The sequence below is a fragment of the Euleptes europaea genome, chromosome 2, assembly GCF_029931775.1.
Source record: "Euleptes europaea isolate rEulEur1 chromosome 2, rEulEur1.hap1, whole genome shotgun sequence".
Taxonomy (NCBI): domain Eukaryota; kingdom Metazoa; phylum Chordata; class Lepidosauria; order Squamata; family Sphaerodactylidae; genus Euleptes; species Euleptes europaea.
The window spans coordinates 118957986-118976894 of record NC_079313.1 but is presented as its reverse complement, the minus strand read 5'-3'; the positions used below and the strand labels follow the sequence as shown (position 1 = coordinate 118976894).

General features: G+C 45.3%; 1 protein-coding gene across 1 annotated transcript in view; it reads left to right on the top strand.

Annotated features, from left to right (window-relative positions):
- The window catches only part of UBE2V1 (ubiquitin conjugating enzyme E2 V1), a 33642-nt gene extending 31293 nt beyond the window's left edge, over nt 1-2349 (top strand). Inside the window, exons 3-4 of the mRNA XM_056844567.1 lie at nt 405-530; nt 1807-2349. Coding sequence (XP_056700545.1) covers nt 405-530; nt 1807-1953 — 273 coding nt within the window. The 3' untranslated portion in view covers nt 1954-2349. The remainder of the gene's footprint in view (nt 1-404; nt 531-1806) is intronic.
- Nucleotides 2350-18909: the final 16560 nt, after the last annotated feature.

Below are 18909 nucleotides of genomic sequence, written 5' to 3'. Positions count from 1 at the left end.
AGGGGAGGGGCATCCCCAGTCTAGGTATGAGGCTATGAAAAGTTTCTGGTGGCAGGCCTGCGCGCAGGCGCAGTCCCACATGTGGGGCTGTCCCACATGTGTGTCTGCACCGAAGACTTCAATGAACAACAGTTATAGGTTAGTGCAACTCTGTTTTCTTCCCCAAGTGACGTGATCATTACAAAAAATGAGCCAAATACGCTTAGAAGTGGGTGGGGTATGTGTGGTGGGCATAACACTGATTCATTCAGGGGAGGCAATGAAGTGACTATTCGCTTAATTCAGAGACGTGGGTTTTCTGTGGGGGTATCTGCACTGTCTCTTATCATGAAGTTGATCAATCTATAGATCCCCTGAATATGATGTTCCTTCAGTTATGGATAATGGATGTTTTTCTCTTCCAGACAATTTATGAAAACAGAATATACAGCCTTAAAATAGAATGTGGGCCTAAATATCCAGAAGCACCTCCATTTGTAAGATTTGTAACAAAAATTAATATGAACGGAGTTAATAGTTCTAATGGAGTGGTAAGTTCTTTTTTTTCTCCTTCTTACTACTAACGTTGCTTAACAAGTATTGTTTATGGAAGAGTTTTGTGCATGTGAGGCTGTTTCCACGTGGATGTTTTATGCAGCCTTGGCTTTTTTACTGCAGCACTGTTTTTGGGAGTGCTCACATGATGTCACGTCTTTCTGTATTTTCCCTCACTTTGCCGTGATCTTTCCCAAACCTGGTGCGGTAGGATCTTTTTGGAAAGACCTCAGTCAAATTGAATTTGGATGCTGTGTGGTCAGGGGCGTACACCCTTTTTCAGATCCTTCCCACATCGATGCTGTCTTCCTTCCTTCAGGTTCTGCAGTGGTCATTTTCCTCACCTGCCACAAAAGGGCTTTTGGGGGGCTTTTTAAAAACCAGAACAGTAATTGACAGATTGCTTGCCTTTCCCCTTATAACTTCCCAACAGCAAGGGCTAGAGACTTAAAAAAAAGAAGAGAGCTAGCAGATTGTGATAACAGATTGTATAATGTTGTGCTATAGGGATCAACCAGTTACCATTTTTTATTTTTAAAAGCCCCTCCCAAGCATGTGAAAACATGGCAACTCAGGGGGCTGAGATAAGGAAAGTGCAAGGAAAACTACTGTGTCGATGTGCAGTTGATGGTGCTGATGCCTCTGCATTCACAGCAACAATGAGAGCTATATGGAGAATCATTGCCATGTGGAAACAGCCTAATATGTTCTTAGAGCTTACGTTTAGAACTTTTTTTAACCCTTTCATGTAATATTTTGTTAGTGTTAAGCGTAACTTCTGTGTTTTTAGAGCTGACTACTGATGAAAGGTTTGATTGTCCATCCGTCTGATAGCTGATTTCACTTTAAATCAACATATAATCATAACTTAAGTACAGATGTCTCTTTGATACACTGAGGCATACGCGAGAGCTCAGTTTATAAACCAAAGCTACTCGGTAACGGAAGGAGAAGCCACCTTTGGTATTTATTACAGTAACACATCAGAACCACCCAAACAAATGGCTCTCAGCTTTCACCAAATAATTGATTTTCGTTGACTTAAAAAAAAAAAATTAGTTGCTACCTAAAAATTTAGTTGACTTAAAAAAAAAATTAGTTGCTGATAGACCAGTTAAAAGCCCTTTGGCAAGATTCCAAAGAGCTGCTTTAGAAACACGGCCTTTTTATTCTGTGAACCGCAGGCAGTGTTTTTTTCCTCTTCCAGTGTAGGAACGGAAACAAGGGTGCCGCTCGAGGTTAACTGTTGTGTTTTTTTGTATTTGCCTGTAGGTGGATCCCAGAGCCATCTCAGTCCTAGCAAAATGGCAGAATTCTTATAGTATCAAAGTGGTTCTGCAAGAGCTGCGGCGTCTAATGATGTCTAAAGAAAATATGAAACTTCCTCAACCACCCGAAGGACAATGTTACAGTAATTAATTGAAGCAAACAGGAAGAAAAAAAAAAGAATCATGCCCCTTCATTCAATTTAAGCTCTCTTCATTTTCCACAGTAGTAAATTTTCTAGGTGCATCTTGTAGAACCTCCAAGTACTGGAAAGAAAGTTCCCATGCAAAGGAAAGCCTCTCTTGACATACTGTAAATGATACTAATTATTTTTTTTCCATTTTGAAAATAAGTTGTGCTATAACAAATAATCCTGTCATGTGTTAACCACTGTCCACATAGCTGAACTTCCGGTATCAAGAAAAAGTCTATTTAAATTGATTGCCGTCAAAAGACCGGTGTGGCACATTGAACTCAACTGTGAAAAAAAAGCATATGTCACACAATCACATTGCTGTGCGCTTGGCCTGGGTCTGTCTCTTCCCTCTCCCCCCCAGCCCCTTACCTTCTGCCATTCTCTGTCTCTCTTGTTTGCAACCGAGTGGGTGCTCAGGGCTATTTATTAGAGTAGATGCCAAGGGGGCACCCTACAAAAAAGCTCTTATGCTCTGGCTCCCCCTGGAGGCAAGAATGGGGACTGCAGCATTTGGGCGGCCTCTCAGTCATCCTAACAGAGCTCGGGCAGGAGAACTTCTCGAAAGGATTGTGCCCGAAAGCTTCAATTCCCAGTTCTGCGCTGAGCTGTACAGACTACTATCAGGATGCAGTGGCATCCTTGGTCATCCCTTCCTTTGTAAAGGCTCTAGTAAAGGCTGAATGTATCTAGGGGGGGTTGGTCTTTTTTTGGGGGGGCAATCTCTTCTTCCTTACTGTAAACTTCAGGCAAAAGTGTAGATTGTATTTCTGCACCACCCTTTTCCCAATAACACGGGCCTTGTGGGGTGAGAGTCTTTGTCTTGGGGGGGGGCGCTTTCCATGTTTCTTCTTTCCCTTTCTGTCATAGCTGGGGTGCTGCTTTCTTTTTTGCCCCTTCTGTGATGCTTTTCTTTACACCCCCTGGCCAAAAAGAGGGTAAGCGACTGGCAAAACTGCCTTGTTTGTTTGAAAGGGTGTTTTTTTTTTTTTTTTGAAGCTGTGGGTTTAGTCTGGTTTTATTTTTTATTTTTTTTGCCCGCAAGCATCCTTCCCTTCTTGTCCTGGCTGATGTTACTCTATAGGCTTTTGATACAGTGAAAAGAGCAGTCGTTTACCAGGACCGCTCAAGCTTGCTAAGAGTGGCCAAAATATGAAAAGAATTAGAAAAAAATCTGTATGTAGAAATCTGCAGCGAACCCTCCGGTTCTCTCCACCCCCAGCCGAAGGTCAGTTATCACCGTCAAAAGTCGTGTCAACGGCTTGTTTCTCTGCGTGCGTATGAAACTTTTGGCCCCCATAACAGGCGAATCAGCTCCGTGGGAAGAGAGTATTGTTGCGACACTCTGGAGAGAGGAGAACGCCTTCGTAAAGAGCAGGACAGCGGCCTCATGCATAGTGGGATTAGGGACCGCAATTGGCATCGCTTCACGGCAAATCACCTCCTTTTCGGACTCCTCATTTTGGACCACTGACCGCTAAAGCGTGGACGCAAGCTTAAAACGCAAACAATCTAGTGTGTCCTCTTTAAGGTTGATGGGAAAAACAGTGTTTGTGTAAAAAAAGAAGTCACATTTAAAAGTAGCAGCTATCCAGTCAATGGGTTATTGATGTTTCCATTAACTCTTTTGAAGAAAATATTAGTTGTAAGGATTTAACATCCTCTGTAATTAAAAAAATTAACATAACAGTATTCCATAAGCAGCCTTTTTATTGTATCAGACCATTGCCTGATTTTAATATAATAAAAGTGTGCATTAATATTACTGTGCTCTAAACTGCATCTGATGCTTAGAGATGGGCTTTATTTATTTATATTTTCTGCTTATATCCTTCCCTGCCCAAGTGGTCTCGGGCCGGCTCTTGGCAATAATTGAAAACAAAATATTATACAAAATTCTAATCCATAATTAAACACCAGTCAACAATTTAATACACAGGTGGCGCGCTAAGATCCCGTTTTATCTCTTGCGCATACAGAGATTTCCTCTGCCTGCCTTTGACCAGTAGTTGGCTTATACCTGATTCAGAGATGTCATAATTTTGTTCTGTCTGCCTCACTCGATTCTGTTTCCTGACAAATGTTCCCTGTGCTTGTTTGGAACAAGGAAGGAGTTGGTGCAATTTTGCATGGACCATTGGATGCTGAATGTGGGCTGTGCCCTCATCTGACTGAGTCCCAAAGACGAAGAGTGATTCCAAAGATGTTCTAAATACATATAGCTAAACAAGAGCAAGCAACACAAAATAACCTATTTACAATCTGGAAATGTATTTGATTCTGGCAAGTGGCGTCAATGCTCATCCTGAGGCTTCCAACCAGGGAGTTCCTCTGGCTATGCAGGAAGGTATTCCTGGGCAAATTTCTTTGATCGGTGTCCTGTTTGCACATGATTCATAGTTGAAAGCTTGTTCAGTTGGTACCTACCGTGTTAGATGCAGAAGCCTTAAAGGGAAGTTGGGAAAGATGAACTTGTGTTGTGAGTTTTTGCAGTGTCCTTGAATTCTCTGTAGCTCGGCAAGTCGTTGCAGTTGCCTGAACTGGAAGCTCCCAGAATTATGCAAAATTGGGGGAAATCACTTGATGTGAATATTTTTATGCAAACTTCCAACATTAAAGTTAACATCAGGTGATGGGTTAACGTCTTTAGTAATGTGATTCTCGTATACAAGCATACCTCGGAGATATTGTGGGTTTGGTTCCAGACCACTGCGATAAAGCAAATATTGCAATAAAGCAAGTTACATAAATTTTCTTGGTTTCCCAGTGCATATAAAAATGACATTTACACTATAAAGTGTGCAATAGCATTATGTCTAAAAAAAAGTACTGTAATGATTATGAAAAACAGTTGAAATATTGCGAGAATTACCAAAATGTGACACGGCGCTTTCACACATACCGAATAATGCTCTTTCAATCCACTTTCAATGCCCTTGGAAACTGGATTTTACTGTGTGAAAGGTTAAAATCTACTTGCAAACAATCGTTAAAGTGCATTGAAAGTGCATTACTTGGCATGTGTGAAAGTGCCCAGAGACATGAAGTGAGCACATGCTGTTGGAAAAATGGCGCCGATAGACTTGCTCGAAAATGCAGTCTCTGCGAAGTGCGATAAAATGAGGTATGCCTGTACAGATATTGTGAAATGTAAGCTCTATTACAGCAACTCTCTTTTCCATGCTCCATAATGGTGTCCATCAGTGCTGTTCTGGAGACAAGGATTTCTGCTGATTCTCTTTGTTTCCGCTGTACACCTCCACTTACCCCTATACTTTTCCTAAGATTCTGCTGACTGCCAGGAAGAAGGTTTGGGGGATGGAGGTACTCAGTGGGTGGGAGTGGGGAAATCCTGCTCCACAAAGGCCTCCATTTGTTGGGTACGCACCAGTAACGATAAGAGGCAATTGTGGGTAGTACTTGGTTGGATGTATGCCTCTGTCAGGTATCCATGCTGTCAATGTGGTTGAATATTCTGATGTACTTCTATTGAGGTATTTGAGCTTGATGGGCCTGTAAACGGTATTGTAGCTAAGCACTTCACCAGCAGAGGGTGCTAAGGCACAGCAAAATAACTGCCAGCATTCAATTGGTTTCCCTGACCTGCGTGCATCATTTTCTTGATTTAATAAGTAGTTCAACTATTTTGACATGGCCTTCAAGTTGTAGGCCGGAGGTGGGGACAAGTCCTATTTAAAGACACTGTAAAAAAAAAAAATGAAATTCTGCTTTGGCAAACAAAGCAAACTCATGCATTTGTTTTGCCATTCTGAATTAACAGTGCATTTCTTTTGTGAATTGTAATACTGCCTGTTATCTTTATCAGCCATCCCACATGCCCTTTGATCTGTTTTGAGAATGTGTTGAGTGTTGGTCACTGCAGACAGGACAGAGGTTCTGTTATACTCCTTCCCTACCCCAGAGCCTAACAGGCTTCCTGACATGACTGAGATAACCTATGAAGTTAACTTGGAAGATCTCAAGGTTGATGCTAAGACTGTCTTGTCAAGTGTGGCTTAGAAATTCATTGGCACAGTACCAGCCGTGTGTGTTAAGTGCTGTCAAGTTGCTTCCGACTCATGGCGACCCTATGAATCAATGTCTTCCAAAATGTTCTATCTTTAACAGCCTTGCTCAGGTCTTGCAAATTGAGGGCTTTGGCTTCCTTTATTGAGTCAATCCATCTCTTGTTGGGTCTTCCTCTTTTCCTGCTGCCCTCCACTTTTCCAAGCATGATTGTCTTTTCCAGTGACTCTTGTCTTCTCATAATGTGACCAAAGTACGACAGCCTCGGTTTAGTCATTTTAGCTTCTAGGCAGGCCAGTTCACGCTTGAATTGATCTATAACCCACTGACTTGGTTTTTTGTGGGGGGGGGGCAGTCCACAGTATCTGCAATACTCTCCTCCAACACCACAATTCAAAGGAATCGACTTTCTTCCTATCAGCTTTCACACCCATACATAGTAATAGGGATCTTGGTTGCCAGTGACACATCCTTACATGTAATAATCTTTTCTAGCTCCTTCATGGCTGCCCTTGAAGGAGCCAGCTGTAGCCCTCTCCTAATGTACACCTGATGAAATGCATATTGCAGGTCACTTGTACAGCATATATAGTGTGTGGGGAAGGGAGCTTGTAATGATGCTGTTGTAGTGGATTGGATTATTTCCTGATTGGATGATTGGGGCTTGATAGCTTTCAAAATCAGAGAACTAATTAGGGTGAGACTGAAGGGTCCGGTGGGTTTCTGTTTGGGCCTTTCTCGGCTGGTGTGATTGGCTACTCAGTCATGGTTCTGCTTGTTGCCCTGAAAGAGTGAACCGCCCTGCACTATTGACACAGTAGTCCCAATGACCCCCTTCCGCGGATAAGAATTGGTCCCATTTTTTGCAGTGGGTAGCTGTGTTAGTCTGTCTGCAGTAGCAGAAAAGGGCAAGAGTCCAGTAGCACCTTAAAGACTAACAAGAATATTTTCTGGTAGGGTATGAGCTTTCGTGAGCCACAGCTCACTCTGAAGAAGTGAGCTGTGGCTCACGAAAGCTCATACCCTACCAGAAAATATTTTTGTTAGTCTTTAAGGTGCTACTGGACTCTTGCCCTTTCCCATTTTTTGGTTGTTTATGAGGACAATGAAGTAACAGAGACGATAGCTACAGCATAACTGGCAGGAAACTCGCCATGAATCTAAGCACAGTTGAGAAGTCCCTTTGCAAGACTCCTCTTGCACTGACAAGAACTCATACTTCGCTGCTGTTGTTGAGCTGGGTGTTTTTTTTTGGGGGGGGTGCAGCTTAAGGTGGAAGAATCAATCACAGGTGGTCTTCCTGAATTCTGCTACTACTAATCCTGCTTTGGAAGTCCTCAAACTGGAGATCAGAGGGCGGTCCTAGCCCAGGGGACAGGAAGTAAAGTTTTAGATCCTGCCTCTCCCTGAGCATAGGAAGGTAAACACCCACTGCTGAAGATGTCCTCCTCCCTCAGTGTAGAAGGAACCTTCACAGGTAAGCCAAGGTTCCGTTCTCCAGATTCGAGCCCACTGCTTTTAACTACACCATGCTGGCTCTCTGAAGCAGGCGTTGCTGAAGTGCTTGTGGGTAAGAAACTCAGAACAAGAAGTGATGCAAGTTGACCCGTTTTGAATTAGTAGATATTGCAGGAGAGAAAGAGAGAGAGCCCCGTGGCGCAGAGTGGTAAGCCGCAGTACTGCAGTCAAAAGCTCTGCTCATGACCTGAGTTCGATCCCAACGCAAGTTGGTTTCAGGTAGCCAGCTCAAGACTGACTCAGCTTTCCATCCTTCCGAGGTCGGTAAAATGAGTACCCAGCTTGCTTGGGGTAAAGTGTAGACGACAAGGGAAGGCAATGGCAAACCACCCCATAAAACCATAGTCTGCCTAGTCAACGTTGGGATGTGACGTCACCCCATGGGTCAGTAATGACCCGGTGCTTGCGCAGGGGACTACCTTCACTTTACCTACCTTTACTGGAGAGAAAGAGAAGGAAATGACACAGGGCTGCAGTTTTCAGCAGCAGCCAAACATCGTAATATCTAGTTCCAGCCATGGTTTCGTGGCTCTGATTCTAGCGGCTGTTGTTTGCTAGCTGAGAACAAAAATTAGGTACTAGTAATGATTTATCCAGAAATGAAGTCCATTGTGCATTTTTCAGCTAGAATCAATATACACTTTCAATAGCAGGGAAGCTATACCACCAAGTTTGATTCTGCTGTAGGATCCTTTAGCTATTTAAAAACTTGAAAGATTATATAGCTCTTTCCGCTCCCAGTGAAAAGCTCCGCTTGAATTATATTTGGTATTTAATTTCTTAAGTACTTAAGACTTAATTTATTAAAAAAACACACCCTGCCCCCTTCAAGTAATGCAGGGTAACGACAACCCAGTGAGGTAGTTTGCACTAAACGCCAGTGACTCACCCTTTATGAAGCCAATATCTGAAAGAGCACTTTCCCGAAATGAGATCACTTGGTAACTTCGTTCAGCATGGCAACATCTGTTGAAGAAGAGTTGGTTTTTATGCCGACTTTCTCTACCACTTAAGGAAGAATCAAATCGGCTTACAATTACCTTCCCTTCCCCTCCCCCCCAACAGACACCCTGTGAGGTAGGTGGGGCTCAGAGAGCTCTAAGAGAGCTGTGACTAGCCCAAGGTCACCCAGCTGGCTTCATGTGTAGGAGTGGGGAAACAAATCCAGTTCACCAGATTAGCATCCGCCGCTCATGTGGAGGAGTAGGGAATCAAACCCAGTTCTCCAGATTAGAGTCCACCGCTCCAAACCACTGCTCTTAACTGCTGCACCACGCCAGCTATCACGCACCATCCTAAGGGTTTGATCAGTGGTTGCATGTTCATGGGCTTTGTCTGTGTACGCTCTGGAATAGTTGGCCAGTGGACCTTAAGAATTCCCTGACTGCTGCAATCCTGCAAGGTTTGTAGGACTAGGCAGAGCTTTTGGACCTTTTGAGAAGTTTTTGGGACTCAACTGGATTGTTAGGGTGGGAGAGCACTTTCATTAGGGCTCAGTTTGGTGTTGCTGTTCATGAAGAATTGGATTTCATTTACTGTTGTTACCCGCCTTGGGTCCTGGTTATCTGGGAGAAAGGTGGACTTGCAAAAACTTTAAAATTAAGGCCGCATAACCGTGAGTTTGGATCTCCCTGGTCAAAGTCTGACACTCTCTTCCACTGCTGTGTTTCTTTCTGTTTGAATAACAGAATCATTGAATCATAGAGTTGGAAGGGACCACCAGGGTCAGCTAGTCCAACCCCCTGTGCAATGCAGGAAATTCACAACCACCTCCCCCACACACACACCCAGTGACCCCTACTCCATGCCCAGAAGATGGCCAAGATGTCCTCACTCTCATGATCTGCCTGGTTTATGTACAAAGATTTCTAGTTAACTAAATGGGGGGGGGGGGGGAACGCCACCTATCATCCGGAGAAATACATGCACGGTTTACAGCAGCAACCGGTGCTTTAGGATCTACTGTGGTAGAGCAGAGACCGTCCATTAAAAAAACAAAATGCAAATGAAACCCTCGCCAAGTTTCGTTCTCCCTTCCCCACGGGGAGCTCTCAAATCCTGGGCTACCAGATTAGATGTTGTCTAAGGTTAATGACCAGATGTTTCTCAGCTGCTGGACAGATTTCCAGCTGAGACCCAAATGAGTGGCTATCCAACAGGCAAGTATTAGTATAAACATTTTGGAGGCCTAGCCTTAAGCAAACCATTAAAAGCTTCCCACGATCCTGTGAGGGGAGACCGGCTTCCTTCGAGACCCATCCAGAATGACGCGCGCCGCACTAGAATATGATTCCGGCTTGGGCTGCCACCTGCTAATGCAAGGCCGGGGCCAAGCCTCCCGCTTGGTTTAGTGGCGCCAGAGCCGTGTGGTCCCTGGAATTTGATTATTTGTGTTAGCAGATAATTTAGGCCAGAAGGCTTAGAGCTCTCTCTCTTCGTTTGTTGGATGTCGTCATACTTCCCAGCAAACAAGCGTTGTAGAGCCACGTCCTGCTTTCCCCGCAAACCACTACAAAATACTGCCGAAAAAGGGCTCCCTTGTAACGCCAGGCTCCTTTCAAGGGCTCGAAGTGAACATGTGAAGGGTTCTCGGGGACTGCAGGGTTAGCTTTGTCATTCTGTTCTTAATAAAGGCTGGATTTGCATTGCTCTAACCTTAAGGTTTTAATGTGTTCTGCTGAAATTGAAAAAGAGGAGACAGACTCATAGCAGGCTTTGGTTTCTGTGAAGACTTATTTATTTCATTAGTCTTATATCCCGCCTGCCCCAGCAAAGCTGTCCTATGCAAGCTGAAGGACTATGCAAATGGGGAGAGAGGTTGCCAGCCTCCAGGTGGGACCTGGAATTCTCCTGGAATTAAAACTGATCTCCAGACTAGAGAAGGGAGTTCCCCTGGAGAAAATGGCAGCATCAGAGGGTGGACTCTGCTGAGCTCCCTTCCCAATCTCCACCTTTCCCAGGCTCTACCCCCAAATCTCCAGGAATTTCCAAACCTCCATTGGCAACCCTGGGTGACATCTGCATATGTTCAGTTCAGCGTTAACTTTCTGCACTATTGTATGTCATGCCTTAGATGGGGGGGGGTGTTGTTCAATGTCTTATGCTGTCTTATCCAATTGTATGTGTGTGTGTGTGTGTGTGTGCATCACTTTCACACATCCTAAATAATACACTTTCAATCCACTTTCAATGAGGGAGCTGGGTATGTTTAGCCTGAAGAGGAGAAGACTGAGAAGTGATATGATAACCATCTTCAAGTACTTGAAGGGCTGTCATATAGAGGAGGGTGCCAAGTTGTTTTCTGTTGCCCCAGAAGGTTGGACCAGAATCAACGGGTTGAAATTAAATCAAAAGAGTTTCTGTCTAAACATTAGGAAGAATTTTCTGACAGCGCGGTTCCTCAGTGGAACAGGTTTCCTCGGGAGGTGGTAAGCGCTCCTTCCCTGGAGGTTTTTAAGCAGAGGTTAGATGGACATCTGTCAACAATGCTGATTCTATGACCTCAAGCAGATGATGAGAGGGAGGGCATCTTGGCCATCTTCTGGGCATGGAGTAGGGGTCACTGTGTGTGTGTGTGTGGGGGGAGATAGTTGTGAATTTCCTGCATTGTGCAGAGAGTTGGACTAGATGACCCTGGTGGTCCCTTCCAACTCTATGATTCTATGATTCAATGCACTTTGCAGCAGGATTTTACAGTGTGAAACGGCAACATCCACCTGCAAATGATGGTTAAAGTGCATTGAAAGTGCATTATTCAGGATGTGTGAAAGCGCCCAGAGAGAGAGAGAGAGAGACCTCCACCTTGTGTCTCAGCGGGAGAGGCTGGTTATAAGTGAAGTAAATAAAGAGCCAATGTGACATAATGATTGGAGTGTCAGGCTACAGTTTTGGAGATCCAGGTTCGATTCTCCACTCTGCCACGAAAGCTCGCTGTGTAACCTCGAGCCAGTCATTACAACATTTTGAGATGGTGTTCTGAACATGAATTTGGGCATAATTCTTCTCCAGTTGAATATCACAGATTTTTTAAACTGACCTACTCAAAGGATACAATGTTTGAGAGGATATTTCAGTCCTATATCCCCCCCCCCTTAAAGTCTTGTTTGGAAGGTTGATGTTGTTATAGTGTGTGTGGTGGTGGTGGGGGTTACCAAGAGGGAATTTTAATGAATGGAATGTGGGCTTGGTTCAAGTAGGCGTCCCTTCAATTAGTTTTGCTATTAAGTGGTCTCCACTTTTATTATTCCCTTCTTGGGGAAGAGGTTATAATTTTGCATGTTGCTAGGGGATTTGGGGGCTTGTTTACATAGACTGTGCTTGATCTGCAGATTGAATTCATCAGTTTGATAGCCCTGTGACATTTTTACACGGGTGAACATTTCCTGTTAAACCATAAATACTTGGGGCGGGGGGGGGGAGACGAGGCTGGAGAATCAGGAGTTCTTTAAGACTCATTTCCCAAAGGACTTGCAAGTTCTGTCCGTTCAGACCCCAGTGTTTTAGCAATAATCTCTGTTTACCGGCAAAGAGCACCATTTGAAAATGCATGCTCTGCTGATCTTTCTGGGATGGAGTAAATAATATAGAATTCCTTCCTGTCTGTTGTGGGATTATAAAGTGGAGCCATACTTTATGAATCGAAATGCTAGCAAATAAGGGCTTTGCTTAAATCTTTTGTATACAGAAAGGGGAGCATGTGTGAGAGAGGCTTTCATTAGCTCATTCTGCTCTCGGTCATGTTCACAATTTGCTCTTGCCTTTTTTTGTTTGTTTTGTTTTGTTTAAATGCTATGGTTGCGACGCTGTAATAAAAGCGAGCAGCCATTGTGTTGAATAATTCTGTGTGTTTGCACACATGTACCAGCATGACCCAGACCTGAAAAATGAATTCTTTTATATGCATTATATGCCAGCATGAAAAACCATGGGTTTTTTTGGGGGGGAGGTAGGGTTGCCAACCTCCAGGTACTAGCTGGAGATCTCCCGCTATTACAACTGATCTCCAGGCGACAGATCAGTTCACCTGGAGAAAATGGCCGCTTTGGCAATTGGACTCTAGGGCATTGAAGTCCCTCTCCTCCCCAAACCCCGCCCTGCTCAGGCTCTGCCCCAAAACCTCCTGCTGGTGGTGAAGTGGGACCTGGAAAACCGGGGTGGGGGACAGAATCTGTTCCCAGCTGGGACTGAAAAGGGAACTCACCTTACCTACTGGACAGGTGAGAAATTTAGCAGGTGGCTCTTTCCCGAGTATCTGTTGCATTATTGCTGCAATTTAGCTGTTAAAAAGAACAGGAATCCTGTCTGTAAAAAAAGGTGGAGAGGCCTCAGTAAGAAATGGAAGAGGATGGCCACAGTGTATCTCTCTTAGGAGAGGAGGTTCATTTTCAAATGGAGATGTTGGCCCTCTTCCATAGGCTCGTCTTTATTTACTCCCCTCACACTCCCCCGTTTCTCCCTGATGCAGCTCCCAGGGTAGCTTACGTCATTCTCCTCTCCTCCATTTTATCTTTGGCCTGAGGTCACCCAGCTAGGTTCTGGGGCAGAATGGGGATTCAAACCTGGGTCTCCCCAACGCTAGTCTGATATTTTGACCACCACACTACCTGGCTGTCTTGTGGGTATGAGTCCTACCGGCCTTGAAGAAGAAGGAAGGGGTGTTTGGAAGCCAGCAACTAGAAGACGTCAAGATTGGTGCAATTGCTTGTGTGGAATATTGGCAGATAAAAAGCGCTCTGCCGCATCCGGGCAGTGGTCCATCTACTCTAGGATCCTGTTTGACACAGTAGCCAACCAGTTGCCGTGGAAAGCCGTCTCCTGCTGGCCTTCTCTTTCTCCTCCTGGCCAGCCTGGTGTAGTGGTTAAGAGCGGTGCTTTGGGTCGGTGGACTCCATCCAGATACAAATGGGTAGTAGCCCAAGTTTCCTGTAAAAGGACTATGTCAAAGGATCGGTGGACTCTGATCTGGAGAACCAGGTTTGATTCCCCACTCCTCCACATGAAGCCAGCTGGGTGGCCTTGGGCGAGTCACCCTCTCTCAGTCCCACCTACTTCCCAGGCTGTCTGTTGTGGGGAGGGGAAGGGAAGGTGATGGTAAGCCGGTTTGATTCTTCCTTAAGTGGTAGAGAAAGTCGGCATATAAAAACCAACTCTTCTGCTTCTTCATGATGCCCCTTCTCCACATATTCTGAAAAACGCAGCCATCTATTTAAAAGTTCGTAGTGTAAGATAAGTTATTTGCTACTTCGAGTCGTGAAGATAACTTATCTAAAATTCAAAGGTTCCACACCTCATACCACTGCCCAGTAAAGGCATCTTTGCTTTTTTTCCAGTATGAGGCAATCAGAAATTTTACTGCCAGTAGCAGTATTTAAATCAGTAAGGGATCGTTTCTGAACAGTTCTTGTAGGTTATCCGGGCTGTGTGACCGTGGCAGGCATCTTCAGAGGAGTAACACTGAAGGACATCTCCTCTAAAGATGCCTGCCACAGCTGCTGGCGAAACGTCAGGAAAGAAAATACCAAGACCACGGTCACACAGCCCGGATATTTGTATGACGTTTCACTGCTGTGAAAATAGCCATATTTCAGGGTGAAGAGGAAAAATCCCTTTTCATTCGTTCGGCGAGTGAATAGAGAGGGCAGATGAGAAGCAGAAAAGTTGGTTTTTATACCCTGCTTTTCTCTACCTTTACAGAGCCCCGTGGCGCAGAGTGGTAAGCTGCAGTACTGCAGTCCAAGCTCTGCTCACGACCTGAGTTCGACCCCGACGGAAGTCGGTTTCGCGTAGCCGGCTCAAGGTCGACTCAGCCTTCCATCCTTCCGAAGTCGGTCAAATGAGGACCCAGCTTGCTGGGGGTAAAGGGAAGATGACTGGGGAAGGCACTGGCAAACCACCCCGTAAACAAAGTCTGCCTAGGAAACGTCGGGATGTGATGTCACCCCATGGGTCAGGAATGGCCCGGCGCTTGCACAGGGGACCTTTACCTTTTTTAATTACCTTCATCAGTGCCTGTACTGAGATACGAGGAAAGATTTAACCCACACATTACTGACTATTGGACTAAAGAGGTCTCCGTTATAGTGTCCAACCAAGTCCATCCATACAACCTGCCACTCATAGGGGAGGAGGAGCTACAATAAAAAATGAAAAATTGGCAAGGCTCCCCCCTGAGGTCAAGTGCCTTCGAGTGAGGGGCCTCTCTCTGTTATCTGCTCCTTCTTTGCCAGCTGGGCCGCAGCAGTCCGAGGAGGCCAGCCCGGGGTGGGTGGGTGGGCACCAGGTTGAGGAAACGTGTGAAGGTGGCAGACGGCAGCAAAGGGGTTGGTGCCGAGGAGGGGCTTGGTGCCGTGCATCTCCCACAGCAGGCAGAGGGTGGTGAGGTGCTGCAGGGGGCTGGGTGAGGCCGGTCCACTGAGGGATGTGACGTCACCCCATGGGTCAGGAATGACCCGGTGCTTGCACAGGGGACTACCTTTACCTTCCCCCCTCCCTTTGAGGAGTCTCAAAGTGGCTTACAATCACCTTTCCTTCCCCTCCCCACAAAAGACACCTTGTGAGGTAGGTGGGGCTGAGAGAGTTCTGAGAGAACTGTGACTAACTGTGACTAGCAGGCTGCATGTGGAGGAGTGGGGATAATATCCACTGTCTGGTCAGTCCAGGTGAAGATATGAGCAGTAGTTGTGAATGTGTGAGCTGTGTGCAGGTGATTGGGAGACTTATGAAAGACAGCCCCCCCACCATTTAATGTACAGTGGATGTGTGTCGGCCATCAGCTAAATGTTCCAAGGGGAATGTGGGGCATGGATGTGTGGCCCCCAAATCTATATGTTCCCTGAAGTGTGAAAAGGGCATACATTGTCAAGTCTGTTTTGAACACGCCTGTGGTGCACTTTCAGGGCAGAGAACGTGTGTTCAAACTTCCTGCACATGCAAATGTGTATTGCTGTGTGTTGTATACCCATATTAGCTAGTTTTTGGCAGCGTTCTTGTCACTGTGTGGCCAATTACATGAATGAGCTCATTTATTGGGAGCACTTTTTTAAAAAAAAAAGTTGTATGGGATAAATTCAGACCAAGTTCAAGGCCAGGATTTCATATAGTTCAGATCTCGTTAATCGCAAAAGATATAAGTAGGGAGGGAGGCTCTGATATTCCAAAGTTACCCCCCCTTCTCTCTCTTTCTCTCTCTCTTTGTTTCATGCTCCCCAGATTTTTGGAAGATTTCCACAAATGGGAGAAAAGGACATTAATGGGGTTTTTTTATTTGTTTTTGTTTTGTTTCATTTTTAAGACTCTTCCCCTCCGGAGTGCACTAATTGAATACATCTTTCCTTGCTTTTCTAATTAGGATCACAGTGAGAGCAACACCGAAGATTTGGAGGGCCTGTTTCATGGTTGCCCCCACTGAGGTCCGCTTTCCTTGGTTTTGAGGGTCTCCTGGGGGTTCCACTGTCTCCCACCTAACAGCTCACACATGACGAGAGCCAGTGGCGCTCTCTGCCCAGCTCATTGGTTCAGAGTATCGAATGCCTGTTTTAATAACCAATGAAAAGGGCCTGTGTTCTAGCTGCACATGCTACAAACCCACAATCCCTTTGCTTCCAAAAAGAGACTGGGGTAGGTGATTCACTGATACTGAAAACATTTATATTGTTAGTATGACATACATACAGAAACGACTGCAACAGAAGCTCTCGAAAACTTTTTTTTTTTGGCACATAACCCTGAATGTAGCTGAAGCAGAATTCAAACCTTTATCAATTTATTTACGTATTTACTCCATTTATATCCCACTTTTGTTCCCAGTGAAGACCCAAAGTGGTTTACAATACTCTCCCCTTTTCCATTTTGGGCCCAAAGGGGACTATGGCCTTTTATGCATGGGAATTTTACCTGGGGCTCGAAAGTTGCCTGACCCACACTTTTTCTGTTGCAAATCTATGCACCTGTAGTCACCAAGCTCAAATCGGGAAGCATTTGAATCCCCGTCCCTTGAAACGTTTCTTTGTAATTGGCTGAAGTGCTTTCTGTGAGAGAAACGCCACCCCCCCCTGCAACTCCCCTGTCACACGCTTTGACTTATGCATGGAGATTTCACCCAGGCTGATCTCAGGGGCGATCGAAGAATCGTATTATTACAGGAATGGGAAGACCCGGGATTTGCCAGGGCTAGCCGCAATACCATCTCTAATGGACACATAACTCCAAGGAACAACTAAGTCAGACCGGGGGCGAACATGAGTGAAAGTGCCCATTGATAAACAACCTGTGTGTGTGTGTATGAATAAATGAATGAATAAATGCATATTTACATAGAAAGGAGAGTGTGATGCCATGCATTAAAAAGCAGAGATAACTGAGAAATGGGACTACAAAAAAACCTTATGTAGGGAAATAATGAGGGACAAGAAAACGGTACACATGTACAGCAAGAATATGACGTGAGTTGTGCACTGAAGAGGGAGAAAAGGGATTTGTAAGAAAAAGCAGATTTGTTAAGTATATTTGTAACAAAAATTGCTTTCCCGTTATTAACATGAGGAAGTGGTCCTCTTAAGTTAGTAAAAATATGTTGGCTGTTGGAGAGATCTGAGATGCACATCCCTGATCTACAGTAACTGATTTTAGACGGAGGTCATGTAACCTCTGCGCAAGTCCTAGAGTTGCCAACTCCAGCCTGGGGTATCCCTGGAGATGTGGGGGATGGTCCCTCCGGAGGTGGGAATTTGGGGAGAGATTTCACCTACAATCTCTTGTATCCCATAGTTTGCTCTGTCATTTTCTCCCGGGGGAACTGAATTCTGTAGTCTGGAGATCAGTTGTAATTCCTGGAGAGCTCCGGTCTGCACCTGGAGGTTGGCAATCCCTATTCTCTTCTTGCACAGAACCCTTCTAGCTGTGGACATACCAATCCCAGCATGTGGCTGGTGGAGTTTGCCAAAGTTCAGTTTCTGGAGATCCTGTAGTTGTATTAGCCTTAATTGATTGCAGTCGCGGAAAGGAATTGGAGGGGAGGTTCATTCTTTCACATCTCTCCCTCTCAACAGTCCCACATTCCCCTTGTGTTGATTTCCCATTCAGCATCTCCGACTTGCCCTCCTGCAGTGATGGAAAGTTTAGAAACACACACCAAAAAAATCCTCCCGTTATTACTTGAAATCCTATTGATCGTTCAAGAAGCAAGGAGATGGCTGTGTCAATAGTCCCCTTGGGGAAGACATGCGGCATCTCAGAAGGGGGAGTCTTGACACTTCAGTGATCATTAAACTTGCTCAGCATTTGTCTTAATTGCCTCGACTGAAAACCCGCAGGCATCCTTGCCAGCGGGATGACGGATACAATTCGCTGAAACCAATAAGCAGCCGGTTTTAGAGGGAGGTTGTTGGAAGCCGAGAGTCTCCGCTTTGTATGTTTGCACAATCTGGACTCTCTTAGACTGTAAAGGAGCCAGATTCGATTATCATCGAGCAGAAGAGCAGCTTTTATATGGCTCCGTTGTGTGTGTCCAGTCAAGTCACAACCGACATGGCGACCCCGTAGGGTTTTCAAGGCGAAAGACGTGGGGAGGTGGTTTGCCATTGCTTGCCTCTGCGTGGGCTGAGAGAGTTCAGCGAGAACTGTGACTGGCCCAAGCAGCCTTCATGTGGAGGGGTGGGGAAACGAACCCGGTTCTCCAGATTAGAGTCCACCGCTCTTAACCACTACAGCATGCTGGCTCACAATATTGCACTTTAGAGAGATCAAAACATTTGACTTGCATTCTAAGGGCTATTGGTAACAACAACAAAATCCCAACCCCATCTGGTAGGTCAGTATTATCATAGAATCATAGAGTTGGAAGGGACGACCAGGGTCATCTAGTCCAACCCCCTGCACAATGTAGGAAATTCACAACTACCTCCGCCCCAGCCCCTGTGACCCCTATTCCATGCCCAGAAGATGTCCAAGATGCCCTCCCTCGCATGATCTGCCTAAGGTCATAGAATCAGCATTGCTGACAGATGGCCATCTAGCCTCCGCTTAAGGGAAGTAGAGCTCACCACCTCCCGAGGAAGCCTGTTCCACTGAGGAACTGCTCTAACTGTTAGAAAATTCTTCCTAATGTCTAGACAGAAACTCTTTTGATTTAATTTCAACTTTTTGTTTGTCTATTTACCTGAAATCCCTTTAGCTGGGTGAAGACTCAACCTGAGTCATTCTGAATCCAAAGCACACACTCAATTTGTGAGCCACAGATTATTAATCCCATCTTGCAGCTTGGGGAGAGGATGAGTCAGAGAGAGAGAAGAGGAGCCAAGCTACAGTAGACCACAGACCTATTGTATCCAGTGGTGGACCAGATGTTTCTGGGAAGCTTACAGCAGTGGTCCTCC